Source organism: Thermobia domestica, chromosome 17 (assembly GCF_964235325.1).
Source record: "Thermobia domestica chromosome 17, izTheDome1.hap1.1, whole genome shotgun sequence".
Taxonomy (NCBI): Eukaryota; Metazoa; Arthropoda; class Insecta; order Zygentoma; family Lepismatidae; genus Thermobia; species Thermobia domestica.
Window position 1 is genome coordinate 68,760,995 of NC_137470.1, and position 26,718 is coordinate 68,787,712.

Here is a 26,718-nt window from a genome sequence, read left to right on the forward strand (position 1 = left end):
CAGACTGGGTCACATTATCAGGTCAAAAGTCAAGTGGCTTCCTAAATCGAGATTGGAGATGTGAGATATTTCAAGACCGTAACCGCCACGTGGAGTGCTCTGGTTAATTCGAAGAAGGTGCACAAACTTTATCATTAGTATTTATTTTACTCGAACAACTTCATTTTTGACAATGTTTCATCCATATTTACCTTACGTGCTATACATATTTTTTAAGCTTTTCATTATGTCCTTGCAATAAACTTTCAGTTATCTATCTCCTTATTATAGTTTTTGTGATACGTGGATGAATTCATTTTTGTTTAGTGATCTTCCATTGGCATTAATGTTAATGTTTTGTGTGTTTTTGACTATATTTAATCCATTTTAGGAAAATTTCTGTTCTGAATGTAGAATCTGTATAGTCTGTCGTATATTTTAGCTTAATTTCAGCCATCTCCCTCTTTTGGTTTTTGAGATAAGTGGAGGAAGTATTTGCTTTACATTAATTTTCCATTGACATTAATGTTAATGTTTCGTGCGTTTTTCATAATGTTCCATGCATTTTAGGACAAGTTATTTTTTGAATGTAGAATTTGCATAGTCTGTACTATATTTGAGCCGAATTTCGGACATCTCCCTCCTCTGGTTTTTGAGACACGTGGAGGAATTACTTTTCATTGATGTTCCATTGACATTAATAGTATGGTCAAATTAGGGTTTAACCTTGAAGTAATTTAATTAAAGCTGAAACTTTGTGTGGTTGTTCATCGGTCACCTCGACGGACAGTCCTATCACTGACCTCTGCACATGAGCTGAGATAGAAGTCCTCTGCAACCTCTAACAAAGATGTCTGCCGGTTGTTTCGCACAACACGATCGAAGGTTTTCAGGTCTCGATCTTTCTTGGGCCTAGCAGAGCGGGCCTTCGTCTGAGTAGTTCCATGGCATTTCGACTTGACTATGACATCGCTAACTCTGGACCAATATACGTTTAGCTGCTGAGAAATCGCTCTGACCGTATGTCCAAATTTATAACTACATACAATCATGGCTTTTTCGAACGCATTGAACTCATTCCGTTGACTCGTCGTGACAGACAACACGCGTTTGATGCTTTAGCATATCTGCCTTCACGCATAAAGCGTCGGTAAGGTGTATTAACGTCATTCTGGGGTCGTTTACTTGACGTAAAGGGATGTCCGGTGACTTTTAGCAACATGCTCTACATTGATAGCAGCTTAAATTGGGTGCATGGAGAATAGTCCCGGGGATTTAGATGTTTCAAATCACAAAAAATTAACAAGATAGACATCATCAAAAATTTTCTCTTATTGGGCAAACTCATAGCAATCAACTAGCAACTAGCTAGGCCAAGGGGTCAGAAATACCCTTTAAAATCCACGTTAATGACTTTTTTCTACTCATACGTTGTTCCAGTTTAAGTAGTATATCATATTTATAGAGAAGTCATAAACACTGATACTGCATTGTAATACCCTATTCAAGCCCCGAATAGTTTGGAGTTCGAGTCTCGTTTGGAGTTCTCTTGATGTTTCAAATTAGGCGAAGTGATTTACAGTAAGATCAGTGGTGAAGGTGAAGGAAAACGCGTGGGAACGCCGTTACCCCACTTCCAAAATATATCTATGGCATCCCCCCACTTACTAAAACTACAATAGGCAAAGATAGGCACGGAGGCGCCATGACGTCGTGCATCCCCCTATCTCTTCAACTCCACTTTTGCCCATGAGTAAGACTGACTTCGGAATACACTTCACCTAATCCAAACATTATATGGTTGCTGAGAAGAGTCTATGTATCTTGGTGATCACCCTGATACTTTCACACATATTATGGAAAATAGATCCTGGCCAAGAATTGAAAACAGGTCATCAACATTCTTAAGGTTGTGCCATAGGTTCTTCAACTGTCAGCTTGATAAAAAGTTTGAGTAGAAAATCACTCAACCAATACTCGCGTGGAGTGAACGTAATGATCGTCAAAATAAGATGTAGCTTAAGTTCTGCTCTTCGATCGTGATCAAACAGCAGAATGTAAATATATAACACTAAGACTTGTTCGGCGCATAGCGTTCAGTTTTATTCGATTGAGTCGATTTCCAAAGTGTGTCGATTTCCACTTATGTCAGCCTTTGAGATTGTCTGTGCTGTAGTGGTTTAGCTAATAATCATTGCACGGATTAAACTGTTATTTTATCTACAAATTCTGAGTTTGTGTTGCTAAGTTAAGAGATGCAAAATATTAAGGTGCTATTAGATAAGGAAAATTATTCCCATAAGTAGAAAAATAGAACCGAAAATGGAGAAGTTCATATACGATTAAAAACTTATCTCAAAACGCGCTTTCCGAGCTATAGATTATTTTTCTGTTTTATTTCTCTTCTCTCTTCTTCTTCTTCTTCTTCTTCTTCTTCTTCTTCTTCTTCTTCTTCTTCTTCTAAATGAAAATTTACATGAACTCACATTTGGAAATAATCATTTAAATCTTAAAGTATATGAAGACGTGTTTTAGTATAACCTTTTCGGAGGATGCTTGTGTAGACTAGTGGAATATCTGCTCTATTTTAAATTAAGTAAACAATCGTAGGCAGACACATACCATATTTTACGAACTACAAGACGCAATTTTTTCTTCGAAAAATTGCCTAAAAAATTCAGGTGCGTCTTATACTCGAAATTAATATAAAAATGTCCAGTGTTTGTTTTAAAATTCCCGCCAGTCTTAAAAATGGTCATATATTCGATGCCGCGGGAAACCTATCTCCATCTGGCAACATTGGATTCAACTGGCAGCATCAGTGCACCAATCCAACGAACATGAGTTGCGGGGATTCACAAGCTTGCTAACACTGTCTCCCTCCCGGCCCCGCCATCACAATCCCAGAACCACAGACTAGAATATACAGACCGTAAAATCTGCGAAAAACTGGAAACAAGGCGAACCATAGCGCCTCTAACATGCGACGACGGAACCAGCCAGTCGATCTGTTAGTCGAGAACCCATGACGTCACGCTCGAAAACCGATGGCAGCGCCAACCCACTTACGACGAAACATCGTTCCCCACCAAACGTTGTTTGGCTCTTTCGCCATGCAGACGATACAAATTATTCAATAGCGCATAGTTCGGTTTTATAAACTAAGATTTTATTTTTTTCAGTATGGCTTTGCAATCTAATAATAAAAATGGTAAAAATGTTACGGTATTTAAAAAAACATGCTTAAAAATTAAGGTACGTCTTACAGTCCGTTGCATCTTATAGTCCGTAAAATACGTTATACATCGGCTATGTATCCTAGAAAGATACATAAGCTGTTCGGGTAATAAGAACTAAAGATATTCAAGACCACACGATAAGCTTACAATTGAAATCAAATTCTCAGTACAATGACCTCCTTATAAAGTTGAATTTCATAACTTTGGCATTTGCGAGCTAGTTTTTCTTTTCTTTTTCTTTTTTTTTAATTAATAAAACTGAACGGTTGATTTAAATCATTGTTTTATATAAACTTACATTAAGTTATCTGCTGCAAAGTCGTGAAAGTCCGGTACCATTTATGGCAAATTTGCTACATTTGGTGAGCTCCATTACGGTTATGTGGATAGCGTACGTGTCTTTGGTGTGAAAGACACGAGTATAATTCCCTGAGGGGGCTCATTGATGTAATCCCACGTCTTATATAGCCTTGCTGCTGAAAGGGACGCTAAACTCAAATCACTTCACTTACATTTTGAAAGGTAAAGGGCTTACCGTTGGTTTATTTGCTGCCAATGGATATATAAGAAAATGAATTGTGTGAGCGGATTTTTATTCTCAATAACTCTACTTAATAATTGTTCTATTCTTTGTTGATACATAGCCTATTATCAATTCGTGAGCAGAGCCGAAACAACCGGCAACGCAAGCGACCAAGTCACGGGGGACCCCGAACTCTCCATTTGAAGCTCACAGTTCTTATAACTGAATACTAAATGTTGGTGGTGGTAGCTTAGTGGTAGAGCATTCAACTCTGTTGCGTCGAGTCTCTTATTTGGTCCTAGTTCACACCAAGTGGGCTTTGCGGAGACAACCAACATGCGCGTGTGTTTTTTCTGGGTTCTCTCATCTTCTCCCACTTTCGTCATCTAATAATTATTATCCATTTTATCGTCACCGTCATTCTTACCCTCGATGCATAAAGTGGTTCATTAAACTTATAAAAATAAATTAAAAATATCTATTCAGTTTTTATTCTGAACTGCTATTCATTTTGTGTATGTAAGTCATATATCCTGAACGTCAGAAGTGCCTTTACAATGACTTCAAAACTGCCTTGCAGAGTATGCGACCACAACTTATGCATAGAAAGAAATGTTGCACAAGAATTTGTGATAGAGTTACTGATTTGACTAGAGAAGTAAGGAGTCGGTCTACATGTATATAGTTAAGGCTCAGATTCGCAGCATTAGTGCAATATTATCTCTGGAAAGACCCGTATTCTCAATTTCACGATTTCTTGTTTGAAGCTAGGGATTACAATATGTATGAATGACAATGTAGAATGCCTTTTTTTTCTTCAAAAAATCCACTCTGGTACTTATTTGCCAGAACATTCACCTTAAGAGATGAAGTAGATAGCAGAGAAAGAAAGAAATATAACGTATTTGATATCTATTTGGTTCACTAAACAACTCTTCAAATTTAAAAATCCGACTTAAAAAGAGGTAACATAGGGGAAGGAAATTAAAAAATCTTAACTTCTAAAGTACATAGAGAGTCGCAAATATGATTGAAATTGCCAATATAATATTGTAACATCTCTCTCTTTTCTGATCTTTTAGAAATACTCATTTTAGCATCCTTCTAAGATTACGAGATAAGCGGAATAGTAACATCATTTTAAATCTTTAAGCCAGCAAAAAAGAACTGTTTCTCTGCCAGAATTTAAACCTAGACCTTCCGAGTACGTATCCAACATTCTACCGCACAGACAAACAAAATAACTGCCTTTCGATGATTCAGAAATGAGTATTCCTGGAACGTGTAGTGCTGACTTGTTAGATTTCACGTATTTACTTATATATAAACGGCTGTCCGTATTGTAAATATCAAATCGTTACTAGATCGAGACAAACACGAGCTTTTACTAACTTAAAGTTTCGAAGCAGTGGTTCATTTAGGAGGAGAGTTGTCTACTTAAAAGATTACTGCAATTATAATACTACATTTTAAATTTATTTACTCTTATTTTTCTGTGAGGGCAACTTCTCATTTCTTATGGTTTGGTAACTGCACATCCTTTTTTTTCATACATTACTGTTTGTTTACTTTCCAGTAAGCAGCTGTTAATTTAAATAAGTTTATTTCTATACTCATACACCATGAACTCAATGAATTTATAAATCAAGAAAAGATTGATGTTTTGTTTACTCAGGAAGATGGAATATTTTTTCCCCATTACATTCCTAATCATGACTTTGTAGTGCGATTCACTGAAGCTGCATCGCAAACGATCATTACTTATCGCAGTGATCCCAATATTGTTGACTCTTTACAACACCAAAATTAAAGCATTACAAGAGAACAACATATTCGTCTTTGTAATGCCTATGCAAAGTCAGATTCCTCGCTCACATGGTATAATAATTATTTCCTTGAAACACACATTGTTTAGATATTATACGATTTTCAATCACTCTGTATTCATAGCGGGAATTTTAATGCAATGCTTAATTCTATAGACCAAAAGCAGTATTTTTTATTATTTATCTGCCTTAAACAATCTAATAGTCACTTATGCCATGTAACGTGGGTCCCTGTCACCGTAGTATGGTGCATCCTCACATTGTGGATCGAGGAGAAGGCATCTAGATAGAGAGTTTATCGTCAAATACATTGAATAAGCAGTCGCAGACAGACGACAAGGGGTGGTCCTCCAGCTTGGGGGATTGGCATGCGGCTAACAACCTCATCCTGCAAAAAGTACGCTTGTACAGAAACATCCATAAAAGCTTCAGACCAGGGTTGATAACTTGGCACGATTTCAGTAAAATGGACATGAGACTTGAAACATGGAATGTAAGAAGTCTTTATAGAGCAGGCGTTATGTAAAATCCGTAACGAGTCAGTTAGCGAAATATAGAATAGACCTGGTTGGGGATAAGAAAGTTAGATGAGAAGGGAATGGAGCAGTGAAATCCGGAAATTTTACATTCTTTTACCGGGAAGGAAATAAAAATTATCAACTAGGAACAGGGATTTTCGCTCACAAATGAATGTTTTAACAATTAGATGGGTTGAATTTGTTAGTGATAGACCCTGTTTTATTACTCTTAAGAGTCAAGGGTGTAAAATTATCGTTTTAAATTACATCTCTCAACAGAAGATCAAGACGATGATATAAAGGACAGTTTTTACGAATAATTACAACGGATATTTGACCAACTCCCGCGATACCATATAAAACTTCTATTAGGGAATTTTAATGCAAAAAACAGGACGAGAGGATATTTTCAATAACCGATTATGAGAAATAAAAGTTTGGATAAGAACAACAATGACGAAAGCGTGAGGCTCGTGAACTTTGCAACATCCAAAAATATTGTTGTAAAGAGTTCATAAATATATTTGGTCCTCAACAGATGAAAAAAATAGTCAAATATATATCACGTTTTATTAGATTTTGAGTATAGCGTCCCTTTCAACTGCGAGGATATATGAGACGTGGACCTACTGCTTAACGTGGAATTCGAACCACATGAGCTCCCACCGGGAATCGAACCTGGGTCTCCCACGCCAGATATCAAGTTTTAGTAGATAGAAGAAGACAGTATAGCACAATTGACGATCGTCGTTCAGAGGAGCTGACTGTGACACTGATCACTACCTGGTAGCAGCAATAATAAGAGAGAGATCATCAATGAATAAAGGAAATATTCAATATCTGAAAACGGAGAGATTTAATTTAAAGAAATTAGAAGAGAGCCAGGCGATAGGGAAATACCAGATTGAATTGTCGAATACATTCTCAGTTTTTAGTAGATTAGAAATGCACTGGCGTTGAGGATATTTGGGTTGAAATTAGGGATAGCATTAACATTTCATGAAAAGAAAATTGGGACAATGGAAATACATTGGAACAACCCACGAACCGATAAAAAATGCACCTAACTAACAGAGAAGAGAAAACAGGCAAAACAAACACATTCGGTACATGTACACTTCTGTTCAGAAATAGCTAGAAAACATTTCAGAGACTAAGTCCAAAAAACTGAGCCAAGATCTATCAGAATTCCCGCAGATCTATACAGAGGGAATTGCATTTTCCCTGCGTTATTTATATAGACACTTCTTGCAAGACATACACTTTTATACGTTTTCCTATTTCAACTCATAATATCATTCAGTCTGAAACCATTCTACACATTAAATGTTCCATAAACTTGAAAATATCTCAAGTCACAGAGAAGGTCGTCCATCCCCGGATGGGAATGAAGCTCTTGTTAAATAATAATAATAATAATAATAATAATAATAATAATAATAATAATAATAAGATATACATATGCGGAAGTTAGCCGGGCGTGTTGAGGCACTCAGTGTTCATAAAGAACTTGTAAAACTTGAAGGTCGAGGGTTCGAAACTCGGTCTTAGATTTTTTAAATTTATTTTTAAACATGAAGATATGATGAAATAATTAAAAGACTAATATTTGTTACACATGTGAATTTTAAATGTATTGCTTTGGTGTTAAAATTTGTGTTTATTGCTTATGTTGCATTTTGTTTAACTTCTAGTTCCAAAACAAATACTTATAAGATTTCTCGGTTTAAAATCTCTAGAATAATCAGTGACACTTGGATGGGTGTGAAATTAGACTGAAATAAATTCAAATAAGCATGCAATTAGAAATTTATACGCAAAACTCATTTTATATCTGATAAATACATTTCCACTGTGAATATACATTATAACCAATTAATCATAGAAGACTGATAAATTTAAAAAAAAAAAAAACTATATTTTAGATAAAATGCACTCACTGCAGTGATGGTAACTTAATTTTCTTTACTATCACGAATATAGATATCGATTACTTACTGTAAAACGAAGAGTTGTGATCCCAGCTTCATCACAAATTTCCAAATATACTTTTCGTTTTCTCGTAAATAATCATCCGATATGAACTTTTAAAATATGTGGTAATTTGCTAATGAAAAAGGGTACGAAATTTCCACACATAAGAAACAATAGATCCTTGCTGTGGCATAACGTGTGAATAAAAGTCTGAGACTCAGAGGAAGGCTCAGAGTCCATTCTTCTAACCACTTTTTACAGAGTTGGCACTTATTAAATATGTCGTGATAACTGTTTGTGTGAATATTTGCTCCCTATTTCATTATGATAATCAGTGGCGAAGCGTATTATGAAGCTCTGAGGCCGGGCCTACTCTGTTTTCTACCGTATATTTTCTTTATCTTTGGTTTCTTATAAAATAAATTCAATACTTCAACATTTCGTTTTTTCGGTAACAAAATAGTAGGTTGGAAACACTTGCAGTCCCTTCCGTCTAAGCCTCACCAGCTCGCTAGACAGGTTTACGGGCAATGTTGCTTACAGAGCGAAGCTGTTATCGCTGGGAATTGCACGCATTGTTGGGAAGATGCGAAGGCTCGCCTCTGGCAGTTTAGATTTAGCCTTGAAGGCATCTTTCAATGCTAATATGTTATAATATGATTTCGGTTCAGCTTGTTGAATATAGGCCTGATACAATAAACATATATACAAATTTACCAAACGCTACCGTACAGGATATTATTATTATTATTATTATTATTATTATTATTATTATTATTATTATTATTATTATTATTATTATTACTGTGTTATTTCAGTTGAGTTTCCCGTTTCATAGAATCAGTGGGGTATTTACGACTTTGTTTCGGGGGACTTTGTTTCGTGAGGGGCTTTGCTAACTTTATTCCTGGAAATGTGAAAATTCTGCAATCTACAGTATATGAAACAATAAGAAGTTGCGATAAAATTTCCGTGAGTGCTGAAGCCCAGAAGCCACGCCCTTAAATAGGTCAATGCGTGTAATATTTAATATCTTGCGTTGATTCAAATGAAGTTCCTTCTGACTGTGAGCATTAACATTTCCAGTGAAGTCATTATCCCGTGTTGCATTAGCTACGCGTAAATTCAGTATTGTACTTACTTTAAAATGGGAGATAGAAGTAACAAACGCTTATCCAAGAAATGTGAAAGTTAACTGTAAGAGTGTACTTACTTTTTCTCTCCCTCCATTTTCAAATATGCAAGAAATGAAAACAGCAAGTGAGGTGGAAATTCCCTTCATCCCCTTCCAAATTCTAGACAGAAGAAAATATGAACTGCACTTCAAAATATTTGTTTAGGATTTAGATTTCTGGGCATCTATGGCCATTTAGACTGACACGTATGAGGGATGACGTCAATCGGCGAGCACACTATTCGATGAAAGGGAAGGAAGAAAGGATTGGGGAAGGAAGGAAGCGGCCTGGGACCTGTATGTTAGATACTTCATCGGCACTTGCCTGGTGTGAATGAGGAAAACACAGGAAAACCTCATTCAGGATGGCTGGCCTGATAAAGCGTTTTACACTTGTTCGACAGAGTTCTCCCAGCGGGAATCAAACCCGGGACCGCTCGCACCGAAAGCGAAAGCGTTAACGAGTACGTTATGCGGGGCTACTTCAAAATATTTATAATGGAGCTAAATGGGAATATTCCATTAATACACATTGCGTGTTTTCCTCCATGTAAATATTTGTTGAATAATAATAATAATAATAATAATAATAATAATAATAATAATAATAATAATAATAATAATAATAATACTTTCCGTCTATTTTTGCTTATATAAATATTCATACTTTCTTCTTAAATTAAACAACAACAAAAGACTACTATGTATGAATGCATATAAATTTAACTCTAAACAGTGTTAGAAAGTTATTCAAAATAAATAGATTTGGTAGTTTCTTTTGTATCACTCAATAAGGAAAATAGAATTCTGACTATAATTTCAAACATTTTATGATACATTAAATGTTATTTGTGTTATTAGTTTCTCGGGCCTATCCTACTTGTAGGATTACGCTTCGCCACTGATGATAATTGCATTTACAATACAAAATTAGACGTTTGCTGTGGAGTGTGTTTCCTCTAGTAGTTCTCATCTTGACTCGAAACAAGCTATTCCAAAACGGGAATGCCTAGCTCGTATATCATCCAATATTTACAACTTACGAAAAAGTGAACGTTATTGTTCCGTTTCTTAACATATAACCACCCCTGATAAGTAACAATTCGATTCTATAATACTTACTAGAATGGTTTAATAAAATATACGCAGCACTTAATTTCCTTGAATTCTTCAATTTTTTTTTTACTTCTTTTCTAGAAAAAGTGAGTGAAATTTGGGAATCTCAACGTAAAAGACCTGGGATTCTTTTTTCTCCCCTGACAGCCATTCGTTTCGAAAAGACAGCAGCTGATAATTACCGGCTGAATGTCGGGTGATCAGTTTATATTCTTAACGGTTGTCTTAAACTTTTCATTCACACGTTACGCCACAGCAGAGATCGGTTGTCCCTTTCCTGAGAAAATTTCGTACCCCTTTTCATTTACCACATATTTCAAAACTTCATACCGGACGATTGTTTACGAAAAGGGAAAAGGATATTGACATTCTTCATATAAATGGGGACGCAGCTCTTCGAATATCTATATTCTTGATAGTAAAGAAAATATTTTCATTGCAGTGACTGGGCTTTATCAAAAATATTTAAAAAAAATCGGTATTGTATGATTAATTGGTTGTCAAATATGTTTGAAGTAGAAAAGTATTTTTATCAGATATATAAAATTAGTTTTGCGTATAAATTTCTAATTATATGCTTATTTGCGTTTATCTCAGTCAAAATTTCACACATTTCCAAGTATCGTTGATTATTCTAGAGATTTTAAACCGGGAAGTCTTAGTCTTACTTCGGCACTAAATGTAAGAAAAAAATGCAATATAGCAATATACAACAATTTTAACACCAAAATATTAAATTTAAAATTTGCACTTTAGTTATTACACTTTTAGTTATTTAATCATATTTTCATGTTTAAAAAATAAATAGAAAAGTATCTCAGACCGAGTTTTGAACTCTCGATCTTCAAGTTTCACAAGTTCTTTACGAAGACTCAGTGCCTCCCCTCATCACACTTGGCTACCGTCAGTATAAGTATTTCTTGCAGCTAGTGTTTATATAGAGAGCGGAGGGAAAGCGCAATTCCCTCTGTACAGATCTGTGGGAATTCTGATGGATCTAGTCTCACGTTTTTGGATTTGCACTTTCGAGTTTCTGAACGAGTTTCTAGGTTTTTGTGAACAGGAGTGTACAAAGGCATCAACGAATTTAAGAAAGACTATCAACCTTGTGCTTCTATATATTAAGGAAAGCCCAAGAAACAATTCTGATTGACACAGACAGTATTTTGAATAGATGGAAAGATTTCCTTGACGATTTGCTTAGCATGCAGCCAAAAACTAATGTTTATAGAGAAAGGGAGATACACACCGCAGAACCGTATATTCCAGAACCTAACTGAATAGAAGTAGAAATCACTATAAGGAAATTAAAGGAACACAAATCTCCGGATGTAGACGAAATTTTAGCTCAGTTAATTTTAGTAAAGGGAAAAATTATAGAACAAGACAAATTCATTCTCCTTATCTGGAACAAGGAGAAATTGCCACAAGAGTGGAAAACATCGATCATTGTTCCAATTCACAAGAAAGGCGACATAACTGATTGCAATAATTACCGAAACATTTATCTTCCGTCAACATCCTATAAATTCCTTTCAAATATTCTATGAGCAAGATTGTTCCCATACAGAGGTGAAATTATTGGCGATTATCAGTGTGGATTTAAACGTACTCGATCAGCTATCGACGAGATAATTACCATTCGACAAATACTCGAAAAGAAATGGAAATACAATATCAAAGTACACCAACTATTTATTGATTTTAGAAATGCCTACGATTCGGTTAGGAGGGAAACATTGTACAACATTCTTACAGAATCTGGAATAACGAAAAGGCTAGCTACATGAAGGTGTGCAGGTAATACTTTGATTTACAAATTATTTTAAAGAACTGTAACCTATTCCAGTACTAGTGATGACATTCTAAAATATAATTCCATTGTATTACAGGAAATCGATCAAGAGTATCTATCGAGACCTTTGACACAAGACGAAATCAAAATAGCCAAGTAGTCAGAACTACGCGGCAGATCTACCAGGTTGAGTTCCTTCCTTAAGAATTTTATATTACTTTTGTTGAGTTCATAGCCCTCTTCTTGCTGATCTTTTAAATGTGCATAGGGAACACCTTGTTTTCAGGTGAACCAGTACGGGCAGGTGTAACAGTTTTAGTATCTAAGCATCCACGTGCCTCTAGTATCACTGAGTTACCTTTTTCTTTCTCTTTACCTCGTTACCTCTTTCTGTGTACCGACTTCAAAATATTAACACGTTGTCTTACTAGAAGTGACGCTCTTTCCTATCCCATTAATATGGCATTGGACACAAGAATCTAATCTAAAGCATTATCCAATATTAGAGAACTTATTTCGTACCATGAATCAACTGCTCCTGTCCCAATAGCTCTCTTTCATAAGATTAATCACGAATACCTGCTTAAAGTCCTAGAGAAATATGATTTTGTTTCGTCACTTATCAGAGAAGTTTATACTAACAGATAGACCAAACTTATAGTTGGAGGAGCCTTCAGCAACTCAATGAATATAAATACTAGTATATTGCAAGGTGATCCAATGTTCACTATGTTATTTAGTTCCTCTCTTTTTCCTCTCATATGTGCAACTCAGAGCACACTCTCTTGTATTTCCATATATAAAAATAACTGTGTAGTTACTTGTTACCAACATTATTATTATTATTATTATTATTATTATTATTATTATTATTATTATTATTATTATTATTATTATTATTATTATTATTATTATTATTATTCAGTTCTAATGATCTGGAGTGTTTACAATGCATATTATCTTTATATCAACAGGTTTCCGATGCACAACTCTATAGCATACAAACCTATTGTGTCTTCATGAATTTACTTTTCTATATGGGTGGTTTCCAATCTTGCTTATCTGGCGCTCCTTTCGTAAAATCTGCATAATCCACACATCCCTCCTTTCAGCTTTGGTTATACGCGTTTTCTGTCTGAACCTTTCTGTGATTTCAGACACAGTATTGAACTTTAAACTCTTCATTAATAATAATGATATATTAACTGATGAAAAGAAGTTAAGCATCTGGAAGGAACAGAATAATTCCAACATGATTTGATACACGTGCCTACTATCGGCGTATATGGAATGATTAAAAGTGCAATGATTTGTGGGGACTAGAACAGCAATCAGAGTGCATTGGTATTGTCAGGACAAAACCGTGTTCTTCGGCCTAACAGCGCGTAGGAGGTACATGCACAGCGTCATTGGGTTAGTGAGTACTGTGAAGGACAACGGAGAATGTCGCATACTCGTGTGAGAAAAGGTTATCCGGCCTTACAGACTTTGAAAGGGGCCTCATTCCATAGGTCAATACGAGGCCGGCTAGCTGAATCGTGCGATTTTCAGGCATGTGAGGCATTCAAGTGGGACAATGCCCATGTTGAAATACGTGAGAAGGTGAGGAAAACCATATTCGCACATCCTAAAGGTTTCGGTCAACGAAGCCTGGTCACACAAGGAAGAATCAGCGTTTTGTATCCCGAGCACTTTACAACCTCTTTACATCCGCGCCTGCCATACGGATACAACTAATTGATTCACTACAACACACCGTGTCACCACGCACCATTAGTCGGAGACTACCAACAGTTTGATTATGTGTCACTGTCCAATGCGTAGGCTGAAGTTAACACCACAACACATGCGGCTGCGTTTGGAATGGTGACGCACTCGGAAAGCATGAATTGCTGACCAATGGGATCAGATCATTTTCAGCGATGAACTCCGGCTCTGTACCACCTCGGATGACCATCACCTGCAAGTGTGGTGGGGCCAAGGGGATATTGGTGATAATCCTGGCGTCCTGGTGTGAGGAACCACCCGGGCATGACTTCTGGTCGTATCAGGTAGTGATTCTGGAACTCTAACGGAACAACGGATCGTCACAGATATTCAGCGTCTCCTTGGGTTGTCTCTCGAGAGATAGTATCCTGTTGCCATCTTTCAGCAGGGCACCAATCGTCCACACATAGCATGTGTCTCTATGAAGTACCTGCATGATGTTGAGGTACTCTCTTGACCAGCAAGAACTCCCAATTTGTCATTGATAGAACATTTGATCTACCAGCTCGGACATCAAATATGTTCCAATGCCAATATCCAGGTAATTGAGCCAGCTACAACAGTTGTGAGCCAACTTGCCTGACGAGAGAACCAAGAGCTGTATGACACCATTCCTAATCGAATCAGTGCATGCATCCAAGCCAGAGAATATGCTGCATTAAAATCACATAATAACGTGGTGACAACACTAATGTTATCTGATGGCTGTTCTAACCGTCACAGCCCATGGTAACTCTAATTATTTACACACACAGTGATAGTGTGTACTTGTATAAAGTTACATGGTCATCGGATCATTTTTTCCAGGAGCTTAACTTTTTTGTGAACCAATATAATAATAATAATAATAATAATAATAATAATAATAATAATAATAATAATAATAATAATAATAATAATAATATTTTCAATTTATATTTATTTTCAGTAAGACTTCTGAGTCTCATTATGGTACCGTAGGCGCGCATCCAGATTTTTTTTTTTGGGAGGGGTCCAAGCTGTGAGGGTCCAATACTACAAGCCACTACGTCCATATACCTTCGTAGCAGAGACAACTTGCAAACCGCTTGCTGTAAGCTTGCATTGCAAGTCTGCCAAGCTTGCATTCAGCTTGATTGGAAAGCGTCCAAGCATGCCGCAAGCTGGATTCCAGTAACGAAGCTACATGAGAGCAACCTTCCATCCAGTGTTCCATTCAAGATTGACGCAAGCGTTTTACGCTAGGGATAAGTTAATATCCAGTGAACGGTCAGTGATGTTATGAGGCTCTGCGAAGGGTCTATCGCTTGCAAGTACAACAAAAGACAGACTACATGAAAGCATGCGTTGAAAGGGCAAGCGTAGAAAGCCAAAACCAAAGACGCGCCAATTGGCCGAAAGCTTTCTTGATACTTGGGTAATATTGAACGGGTATTATTCTGCATCAGAAAAGACGTTAGGTAATTGTAAAATACTTCCACCTATATTTTTAGAAAAACAAAATGGTAGAACTATATATATATATATATATATATATATATATATATATATATATTTAAAGGAAGAATACAGATCAAACGTAAGATCAAATTTTCATGCTACAGCAATCATTTCGCTGTTAATCAAGTATAGTTTTATTGAGTTATTAAGTTTTAGGGGTGAGTGGGTCCGGACTCGGTGGATTCCTACCGTGGGTGCGTCCCTGTGATATCGTCTTGCTTTTTACTGGCTTTGGTTTTAATGAAACCACAATTCTTTCTAAATACAGTAAAATTCTTTCTGTAGTTATTTTGTGTTATACTACGTAAATAGTCTGCGGTATTTAATTTAACACTTTTTCTATTACATCATTCATAATACATTATCTGTAGGTTAAACACCTACGAGAAACAGCGTATTTAAGTATACGTTATTGGCTCATTGTGCATCAGTCATAAATTACTTAAACGCATTTGTTATGTTTTTAATATTTCCAGCAACACTGATAATCCTTCCAATTATACGAGTCAATGCTATTGTTTAAAAAAAAAGTTAAAAACAAACAGTTACAAGCTACGTGGAAAAGGAGCAGTATTTAGTAGTCAAACACGTACGGCCTCATGGAAAGTAGTTCTGATGTGTGATTAGTGCCATACTAAGGAGTGCGACTAACATATGTTTCCTGCAATAGGCATTCCTTTAATATTATGTTAAACATACGTCAAAACGGCTCTGGATAAAGCCCTAGAAATTTATTTATCAAGTAATCAGCCTTTAACCTTTTGGTATACCTGTCAAATATTCACTTCAACAGTTGGATAGTGAAGCTTTTCTTTCTTTGATATTCGGAAACGTTACGAGTGGACGAAACTTAACTCTATCTGTCTGCCTGCACAGATGGGAAGGGCCGTCTTGTTTCATATCCACGCACAAGCACATGTCATACTATTGCACCGTAGTTGTAAGCTTGCTTGTCAACACGACTTCAGTTACTGCAGAAGTTGTTTCTATCTGCCTCCACTGTATACTATTGCGCCAATTCTGTTGCGCCGATTCACGTGCTTGCGTGGGGATATAAATATCCACACATTCGTGCAGTTGTCCTTGACATGATGTATCCATTATTTGCCAAAAACCAAACAGAAACTAGGTTGGTCACAGACCTTTGGCGGTGATAATGTTCGCTTATGGATTACACTCACCTGTCAGCCCAAAGTTACAATGACACAACAACATAGAAACTGGAACTTCATTTGGCTAATTTCAAGGCAAATTTTTTTTTCACAAACCAACATGATTCAGACATTGCAAAACCACGCTCAGGAACTGTAATTATTATTCTACTTACAGCTTTCTGTAATTCCTGAATCTTTAGAGTTCCAAACTTTCGATTCCAAAAATTTTATTCCTTGATGTTTACGTTTTCCTTCTTCCTGTTTTTAACCTCCGTGACCAAGAGTCCAGGGCAAGAGTCGAAAGATACGGAAGTTACAGAAACTTATAAGTGGAATGACAACAACATGATACTTATCGGCTATAACGTGTATGGAACTTTAGATAAATTATATTGTATAGATATTGTATCGACTAACATATGCACCTGTTATAACAATATTGATAATCTTGTTAATCGTGTCCAAACGCGCTCCGCAATACAATATGAACATATTTTTACACGTTACTTTGTAAAATCTGTTGGCTAATGCATATCTCATAGTTCTAGTGTAAAATGCCATTCATTTTAAATACAACTGAATAATATTGCCTGGGCTAATACAAACATTATCTCAAATATCACGCTAGTCCCATTATCGCTGCAGTCAAACGAAAATACTTTGGTGAATATTCAGTTGTAACAAAGTAGTTTCTTAATTCAAGGGAAACAGTGTAATTAAACTACAAGTTCAGAAACCATGTAATTTTAAACATATCATTGTAAACATGTAATGCTTTGCAAATTAAGTATTAATTAAAAATACTCGGGTGGGGTAGTACAAAAATGTATAATTTCATAATCATTCACTTTCGTTCCTCATCGGTCACGTTAAAGTTTTTGTTTTGAAACTGGAGAAGGTAAATGCGATAAAAACGTAAAATTAAATAAGTTTTCGCTTTCCTCTTGAATGCGCAGCATCACTAGTGATAATAATATTTAATTTTATGAATACGAAATAAGAAACGTGATTGTAGCATTAGATGTCTTTTGGGGACTAAATAAAAAAATAAAATCAACAATGGACTTACAAAGACGAAATGAAATATATAACACCATCTCCAAAAATCTCTTGGGCATTAATTGGGACGAAAATAATATTAGATTAAATTTTGTAAACATAAATAAGATACCCAATTCAGCCCCAAGTGCTTCTTAGGATTAGTTGGGAGGAAAAACAACTAAAGTTTTTAATCCCTTAGTAGCAAGACAGCTTTCGGCCAGTTGGCGCGTGCTTGGCTTTTGACTTTCTACGCTTGCACTTGAAACGCATGCTTTCGCAAAATCTGCCTTTTGTTGTACTTGCAAGCGATGCTTTATACCCTTCGCATAGTGTCATAGCATCACTGGCCGTTCGTTGGCTATTGACTTGACTTGTAAACCTCTTGCGTCTAACTTGAACACTGAATAAAAGTTGTCTCCATGTAACTTCGTTACTGAAATCCAGCTTGCGGCATGCTTGCACGTTCTCCAATCAAGCTGGATGAAAACTTGGCCGATTTGCAATTGAAGCTTACAGCAATCAGTTTGCAATTTGTCTCTGCTAATAGGGTCGTTTCTGTTTTGGAATTCAATAGCCCACTCGGATGATTAGGTATGCTATCTACGGGATTCGAGTGAACAGTCAAGGCCGGCTCTACCCTACATCCAATACGTGAATTTTCGAATGGCTGCAAAATCTGTCATAAATATAATATTTAAAATAAATATTTCTTGTTGGAAACAGTCTTCATGATGACCTGTATATTAAAATGCTAAGTTTATATGTTTGTCGTCAAGAAAAATTTATATGTTTGTGGTCAATCCTTTCGAGAGCGAGTTCTGGAGAATCATAGTCTCTAGAAAGATGTCGTTTTCACTGTTTGATTTCAAATTTTGTGTAGAGTGTTTAGTTGCATATTTAATAAATGGCCGTTATTTCTTTATTGCATTTTTTAGAGGTACATTGGAAGTGCTGATTTTTTAAATAGCATATACTATGAGTTATACATTCCAACACCACACATTTGTATATGCTGTTAGTACATTTCTCCTGCGTTTGTTTCATGGTAATGATAATGAAAATGATAATGAAAAACGAAGGCTAACAATTTCTCCAGTCTAAGATTAATCTTCATTCTTGGGATTGTTTTGCCTAATGAACACCATATATCACTGACATTATAATTGATTTAGTGTGTAATGTGTTTGCTTATTACATACTACATGCAAGAAAAGAGAAAACACTGATCATACATGAATTAGAAACTCCAACCAGAAGTAGGCTCAAATCTTGAAAAATACTGAAAAAAAATAAACGAAAAAATCTCCCCTGTATGCTTGTCCTTGCCGTTTTTTTTTTTTTAAATCAAGACGTCTATCACTTGTGTCTGTAAAGGAACATGTACACATAGACATGGAGACTCATGGTCATATGTGAATGATGTGCTGTGTAGAGAGCGCAAGTTCAGCTAGTAGTAGCTAAATTTATTAAGCTGACCTTCTATTTGAATACTACATTCATACATAATATTTAGGCCGTGTTAGTTTAAGGTCACATGAACAGTGCTATAAGCAAATGGTCAAACAAATCCCAGCATGAATTGCTTGATTGTTCTCAAATACAAGAACTCAATTCTTGAACAGTAGCGAGCACTTGTTCTATTTAGTTAGCTATCACAATTCTGATATAAAAACTATTGTTTGCCACAAAGAATTTCCTAATCATTGAAGGTCAAAACAAGCTTTATTTAAAAAAAATAATAGATGTAGGAGGAAAACATAGAAACAAAGGTAAAAGAGCTAGTTTTACAGGAATTGTAAACTGATATATTGAGATTGAAGCTCGATATTGAGTTCTGAAAAAAAAAGTTTACCACATTTCGTCTGCTGGCGTGTTTGTTTCGTCTTTCAGTATCATAATAGATCATTATTTTAAGAAAAAAACAGACTCAACGAGACTCTATTTGTGGTGTTTAGGCCTTTCTGAGTGCGAGTGTTCCTTCGCTGTTCATGATAGGTTGCAAACTTAAAATTGGGGCTTTTGTCTAGAGAAAGGGGGCAGCAAATGATACGATTGCACGGGGCGGCAAATTGCCTAGGGCTGACCCTGTGTACAGCTAGATGTTGTTGGAAATGATTCCGAAGTCCGTTACGTTTATCTTGAACATTTCGTCGTTGAGATCTAGTCTTCCTGAACCACACAAATTTGTTCTATGAGGTTAAAGTATAGCGATCAAAGGGGCCTTAGTTTCTACACATCTTAGTTTTGAATGACCTAACCATGCTTGAGTTTGCTTGAAAATGTAAACCCACTGTTGTCTTTCACAAAAATGAATTCCTCTTATTCTGGAAACTTCCATAATATGAAAATATTATCAAATTGTTTATATAGACTATATAGACTATATAGACTGCCTAAATACATTTATTTTAATGTTTCAGGATTGTTCGGACTCAAGTTCAACAAATATTTACTGTGTCGTTGGTTTATTATTTATGCCTATGTTTTATTATTTATTTTACTAACTAAAATTTTGTAATATATTATCCATTCACAAGGGCTATCCAAATCTGCTTTCAGATTACTGAGAACTCATTTTGCACTTTGAAATTATTTTTGTCAATACTTAAATTTTAGGAAAATGTTTTTTGAAAATAAAATAGCCTTTGTATATAATAAATAATTTCATATATCCTATCCTAACTATATATAAAACTACACGAACTGACGTAAATTAAAGGGGTACTTCTGGTTGACGTGGAAAGTTGAAATTTGACATGATTGTAGCTTTCCGGGATTAACCTATAGAAAAGTTGCCAAAAGTGAATATTTTTAATTTTTAAGGGTCTAAAAGTGGCTGAAGAAATTCCTCATGTTATTTAAATGGATCTTTATTTGCACTTATAATCTTATATTTTAGGTACTTGGAACCGGAATAAGAACTTTAATTTCGGTATGCTTGTATGTTTTGGTTAGCGTTACCTAATGAAATCACTAAAATAAAAAATTCCAAATTTAGAGAGATTTTATGGGGAATTGAAAAATCTTCCCCATGTTATTTATATGGGGCATCTAACCCCAAAATGTTTAGCACTTCTGGCATGATTAGACTTATGAAATTTGACATGATTGTAGCCTTCCGAGACTAACTATAGGAAAATTGTCAAAAGTGAATAGTTTTAGTTTTTAAGGGGAGTAAAGTGGGAAGATGAAATTCCCATGTTACTTAAATGGACGTTTCCTTGGGATACAAAATCTTATCTTTTAGGTAGTTGAAATATGAAAATAAACAGGAAATTATGTAGAATTGTGTGTTTAAGATACCCAAGGCCGTAGGCTAGTTGTTTGTTATACAATTACCCGTCAAAACTTCTGTTTCTAATAATATGTTAAGTATCTCAATGATGAATTATGCATGCAGAGCGAATTGCATTTATGTATTTGGTCTAGGAATTAATTCGTGCGGTTTTACAAAAGATGGCGTAACTAGCTTATTGTCCCATAGTTTCGTTGATCCAAACGTGCGTTGAAAACTACTGTCATTGAGCATCTTGTTTAGTATATGTCAGTTGCTTGAAGCGGAAACAACAACATTTTTTCTTCAACTGAAAATGGCGCATTTTGTGCCTGATAAAGTGTTTTTGCGGGCAGTTATTCTTCATTGCTTTAACATGAAGAAAAGTGCTACCGCAAGTCATCATATTTTAGTGGAAGTGTTTGGTGACCATGCTCTAGCTGAGCGAACGTGTCAGAAGTGGTTTGCACGGTTTAAAGGTGGTGATTTCAGCTTGGAAGACCAAAAGCAATTTGGACAGCCAAAAGAATTTGAAGATTAAGAATTGAGAGCATTGCTTGATCAGGATTCGTGTCAAACGCAGGACGAACTTGCAGAAGCATTTGGAGTTGAGCAAACAACAGTTTCCAAACGTCTCAAAGCCATAGGAATGATTCAAAAGATGTCTTATTGGGTTTCACATGAATTGAAAAGAAAGACGTTGAAAGAAGAAAAACCGTTTGCGAATTGCTGCTTCAAAGACAGAAAAGGAAGGGATTTTTGCATCGAATTGTAACTGGTGATGAGAAGTGGATTCATTACGAGAATCCTAAACGAAAAAAGGCCTGGGTGAAGCAAGGTGAACCAGGTCCTTCACAACCGAAACGAGATATTCATTGTGCAAAGGTTATACTGTATATATGGTGGGATTTGAAACGTGTGGTGTACTATGAACTTCTGAAACTTGGTGAAACTATTAATGGACACCGCTATCGACAACAATTAATGCGTTTGAAGCAAGCTCTGGCCTGAAAACGACCAGAATGGAATAACAGGCATAATAAACTTATTTATCAAGATGATAACGCTCGACCACATGTCGCAAAACCGGTCAAAACCTATTTGGAAAATGTCGGATGGAAAGTGTTACTCCACCCGCGATATTCACCAGACACTGCTCCGTCTGACTACTACTTGATCGATTGCATGAATAACGATTTGATTGGACAGCGGTTCACTTCTTCAGAAAATATCGAAAAATGGATCTTTGATTAGATTGCGTCAAAAGATGAGGAATTCTTTCGACACGGAATCCGTAAATTGCCTGAAAGATGGGAGAAAGTAGTGGCTAGCGATGGACAATATTTTTGTTAACGTATTCATTTACTTTGTTTTTGAAATACAGCTTCAATTTTTATTAAAAACCGCACGAATTAATTCCTAGACCAAATAGATAAACCAAACACTTACCTTTGTGCACTCTATCGAATTTTTGGTCATGGTGTATGTCTCGCAAAAGGTTGGCGGTATCTTTAGTATCCCAATCTGGTGTCGGTGTTAGAGACCTTGCCCTTTGGCGAACCTACAAATAATAATAATAATAATAATAATAATAATAATAATAATAATATATTAGCACTTTTCTTTCTTATCTTGACTATACACATATTATTTTTAGATCATCTTCTTGTTCACCTCAACCATAGATTGATGGGCAACATGGTAATTTTAAAACTTTTCTCTCGCTTGGGAGAGCTGTTTATACTTTGATAAGGTGTCTTCTTCGTAACTGCATCTAGATATTCTATCCTTGATCTTCCTCTTCCTGGTTTTCCTTCTGCCTTTCCCTCTATCAACATAGTGATCCAATCGGAGTGTCGAATAAGATGGCCAAGCATGCTGTTTCTTCTTTTTCCTATTATCTTCATGATCTGTCGTCCTTCATTAGCTTCCTTTATTTAGTATGTCTTCATTCCTTTTCCTTTCTGTCCATGATATGCGCAGCATTCTGCGCCAACACCACATTTCAAATGCTACCAGCTTGGATATTTCAGCTTTTCTCAATGTCCACGTCTCTGATCCGTACAGCGCCACGCTCCATACCAGTGTCTTAATAAATCGTTTACGAACGTCCAGCGACACATTTCTTGATGTTAGTAGTCCTGTTTTCCTATTGAATGCTTGTTTAGCCTGTGCTATTCTTGAACTTACGTCTTTTTTCACTTCTTCCGTCCGAGGATATTAGACTTCCTAAATGGGGGAACGTCTTAATGTCTTCGATTTTCCCTCCATTTAGCCATACGTTTGCCCTTTCCTGTCCTGCTCTTGCGCACTTTATCACTTTCATTTTCTTCTTATTTATCCTCACTTGCATGTTTTTTTCAGTTGGTCGTTCAAGTTTGAAAGTGCTTCCTGCATGTCCTCATCGTTCTCCCTATGTCATCAGCAAATCTTATTGTGCTGAAAATCTGACCATTTACTTTTACGACTTTCTCGTTTTTATGCAAGAATTCTTTCATAACCTCTTCTATATCGACTTTGAACAGAAGAGGTGAAAATCCATATCCTTGCCTCACTTCTTTACTTATTCTTGCTTCCTTCTGATCTCTTCCTATAATGGCTGTCTGGTTCCTATAAAGTTTGTATATTATTCTTCTGTCTCTGTAATCTACTTTCAGATTCTTCAACGCTCTGAACATAATATTCCAATCTACGCTGGGAAAAGCTTTCTCTATATCTAAAAATGCTAAAAATGTTTGTTTATTCTGATGTGCTGTTCCATGATCAACTGTAGTCCCTTGTTCCTCTTTTCCTCCTGAATCCAAACTGGTTCTCTGATAACCATTCTCCGATCTTCCCCTATATTCGTTGTGCGATAATTTTGCACAGTATTATTGATGCATAAGAAAACAAACTTAGCGTTCTGTGTTCTTCGCATTTCCGTGCGAGTTTCCTCTTCGGAATATGTACCAATATGCTTTTCTCGAAGTCTCTTGGTATTTTCCCGAGATCTACATTTCATTAATAAGATTTAAAAGTTCCTTCTTTGTTGCTATTCCGAGATTCTTAATCACTTCCTTTGTATTTGATCTATTCCTGGGGCTCTACCATGTTGCATTTTCTCTAAAGCGTTGTCAAATTCACACTGTAAAATTGATGGTTCTAATTCATTTTCATCAACGTCCTGCTCATTCTCTATCTCTTCATCGTTCACTCTGTCATCTTTGTAGAGTTCTTCAATGTATCCCTTCCATCTTCTTGTTATCTGCTTCTCTTCTATTAACGTTGTTCCGTCCTTCTCTATGATAATGTCTGTGCGTTTTTTTTTTCTCACCGAACTGTTTTCTAACCTTTCTATATGCCATTTCTGTATTGCCTTTGACTACATTTTCCTCGATTTCTTTCTATAATGTGTTTACCCAGTTTTCTCTGGCCTTCTTTACTTCTCTGTTAATGTGATTGCTGCACCTTCTGTATTCCTCTTCTTAGTTTGTTATCTTGAACTGTCTTCTTTGCTCCATCATTTCTAATATTTCTGCTGTTATCCAGGGTTTATATTGGGTTCTCATTTCTCTTCCTATGTGCTCGTCGGCAGCTTTTGTAATCCTTGCTTTCATGGCTTCCTATTTCGAGTCGATGTCATCAGCTGCTAAAGGTACCGTAGACGGTTTTTTTTTTTTTTTTTGTCTTTCGCATTTGTAAATTCCCTTTTCATGTTTTCATCTCTTCTTAGCTTGATTGTGTTCCATCTTTTGTTTGGTGCTACCACTCGTTTCCTCTTTAGTCGGAGTTCGCTCTTCATCAAAACTAAATTATGGTCTGAGTCAATGTCTGCTCCTGGTTAACTCTTACTGTTCTTCACTTGATTTCTAAATGCTTGTCTTACCAGCATAAAGTCTATTTGATATCTTTTTTTTGTCTAGTGGTCTTGTCCATGCGTATTTTCTCCTTAGTGGTTGTTCGAAGAGGGTGTTCGTTACAGTCAGATTATGGCTTTTGCAGAACTCAATTGATACAATTTTTAATTCAAACTATTTCACATTACCTCACATTTCAAGATATATGAGCTTTGTTTTGTCTCATGTTATGACTCCAAGAAACAATAAAACCAATGACTCTGCAAAGACGATGAGCAGTATTTTCACCGCCAAAGGGAAACAATACAAATCGAACAAGGGATTATTTTGCGATGGAATTATTGCTGCCCTCTGTTAAACATAACGGATATATTAACCAATTGAGAATGCTCCAAGAACATTGCCAGAAAGAACTAAAAACGAATAGAGAGATGGAGCGGGAAGAATAACTGTGATTGTTCCTACATGTAAAAGAAAACCTTTTTATCCGTACCATTTTCTGTTTCTCGCAAAAATTCGCAAAATATCATTCATCTATGACTTACGGTTCCCGAAGTATGGCTCCTTAAATCTCCTGAAATTCGAACTTTTTTGGCCAATATTTGAGTGGGCAGCTACCCAGTGGCCACTGGTGACTATTTGGTACCAAAATGTTCATCATTTTCTTAGATATTGATCAACACTAATATGATCTATCTATGACTCACGGTTACGGAGATATGGCTCCTTAAATTTCCGGAAATAGGAACTACTTTTTTGCCAATATTTCTGAAACGGTAAATCATAGAGAGGATATTGGTGTTAATCAATACCTAAGAGGATGGCAAACATTTTGGTACCGATATTAACTAGTGGCCACTCGCCAAACCAGTCGTCAGTTGGACAATAGACACTGGGTACTATTTGGTACCAAAATGTTCACCATCCTCTTAGGTATTGATCAACGTCAGCAACATTTTTATATAGCTTATGTTTCTCGTATGGCTCCTTAAATCTAATAAAATAGAACATTTTTGGCCAATATCTCGGAAACGGTAAGAGTGACGTGAAAAATTCCATCACTTTCTCAGATAGTTTTTGATGCTTTTTCGAATGGATGGCTCAAAATTGAAAAAAAAAATCATAAATAACAGACAGACAGACACACATATATACAGAGAGAATTCAGTAACAAACTTTTTGAGTTTGTTGAAAATACATAAAATTTACTGGATTTATCCCACTGTAAGACTTTTTTTTATTAGGCTAGTACAATTCAAATGTTCGGCTGATGTATATTATTTTCAAATACAAGAAAACTGAAAACTAGCTCTGCAGTACTGGGTGAGTCAAATTTTCCTCCGGCTGCATCCACACACTTTTGCCACCATTACGACAATGATCAAATTCCTTGACCAGAAATCTCTACGTCAGTCGACCCATTCCTCTAGAATCTATCATTATTTTAATAAATACAAATTTGAATGTGATGTTTTTCTAGAAATGGACCAGAGTTCAATTTTAGGGGAGCCTAATATCAGTGACTTCATATCATCGAACTCCTTTGGAAAGATATACGTTACTCTTCCGATATGAGCAAATGATTTTTAGCTGAGCTACCAGTGTTGAAATCGTATTGGAGTCTATTAAAATCCAAAGAAAATCACCGGGGTAACAGCAAGAAAGCTTCAGTTGTATATCCATAAAACAAGAACTTAAAAGTTCAAACGAACATGAAAGAATTTCAGAAACTTTCAAAAACTTTTACCAACTCCTTAACTTTAGTCTTTTCAACTTCTTGCAAAGTGTCGAACACCCTGCTAAACACTTGTTTGGCTGGGGGAGCCACTAAGGTAGCCTTCACACTAGGACCCTGTAAGCTACTCGCGTGAGCTGCAGCTGCTAGCTTTACATTGCCTGTACATGTACGCCTTCACACATGCGCTTCGGTGCAAGTGAGCCATGGCACTGAGCTGCAATGAAGATCACTCAACCAGTAGCTGGCTCGAGCGACCTGCTAGCGGGGAAGAAAATAACACGCAGT

The 26,718-nt window shown here is 36.1% G+C and overlaps 1 protein-coding gene across 4 annotated transcripts in view; it reads right to left on the bottom strand.

Annotated features, from left to right (window-relative positions):
- LOC145674687 (uncharacterized) overlaps positions 1-26,718 on the bottom strand; it is a 1,315,729-nt gene that overhangs the window by 704,966 nt on the left and 584,045 nt on the right. For all 4 annotated transcript variants that reach the window (XM_081744920.1, XM_081744917.1, XM_081744916.1 and 1 more), the window contains one exon: positions 22,309-22,420. In XM_081744920.1, coding sequence (XP_081601046.1) covers positions 22,309-22,420 — 112 coding nt within the window. The remainder of the gene's footprint in view (positions 1-22,308; positions 22,421-26,718) is intronic.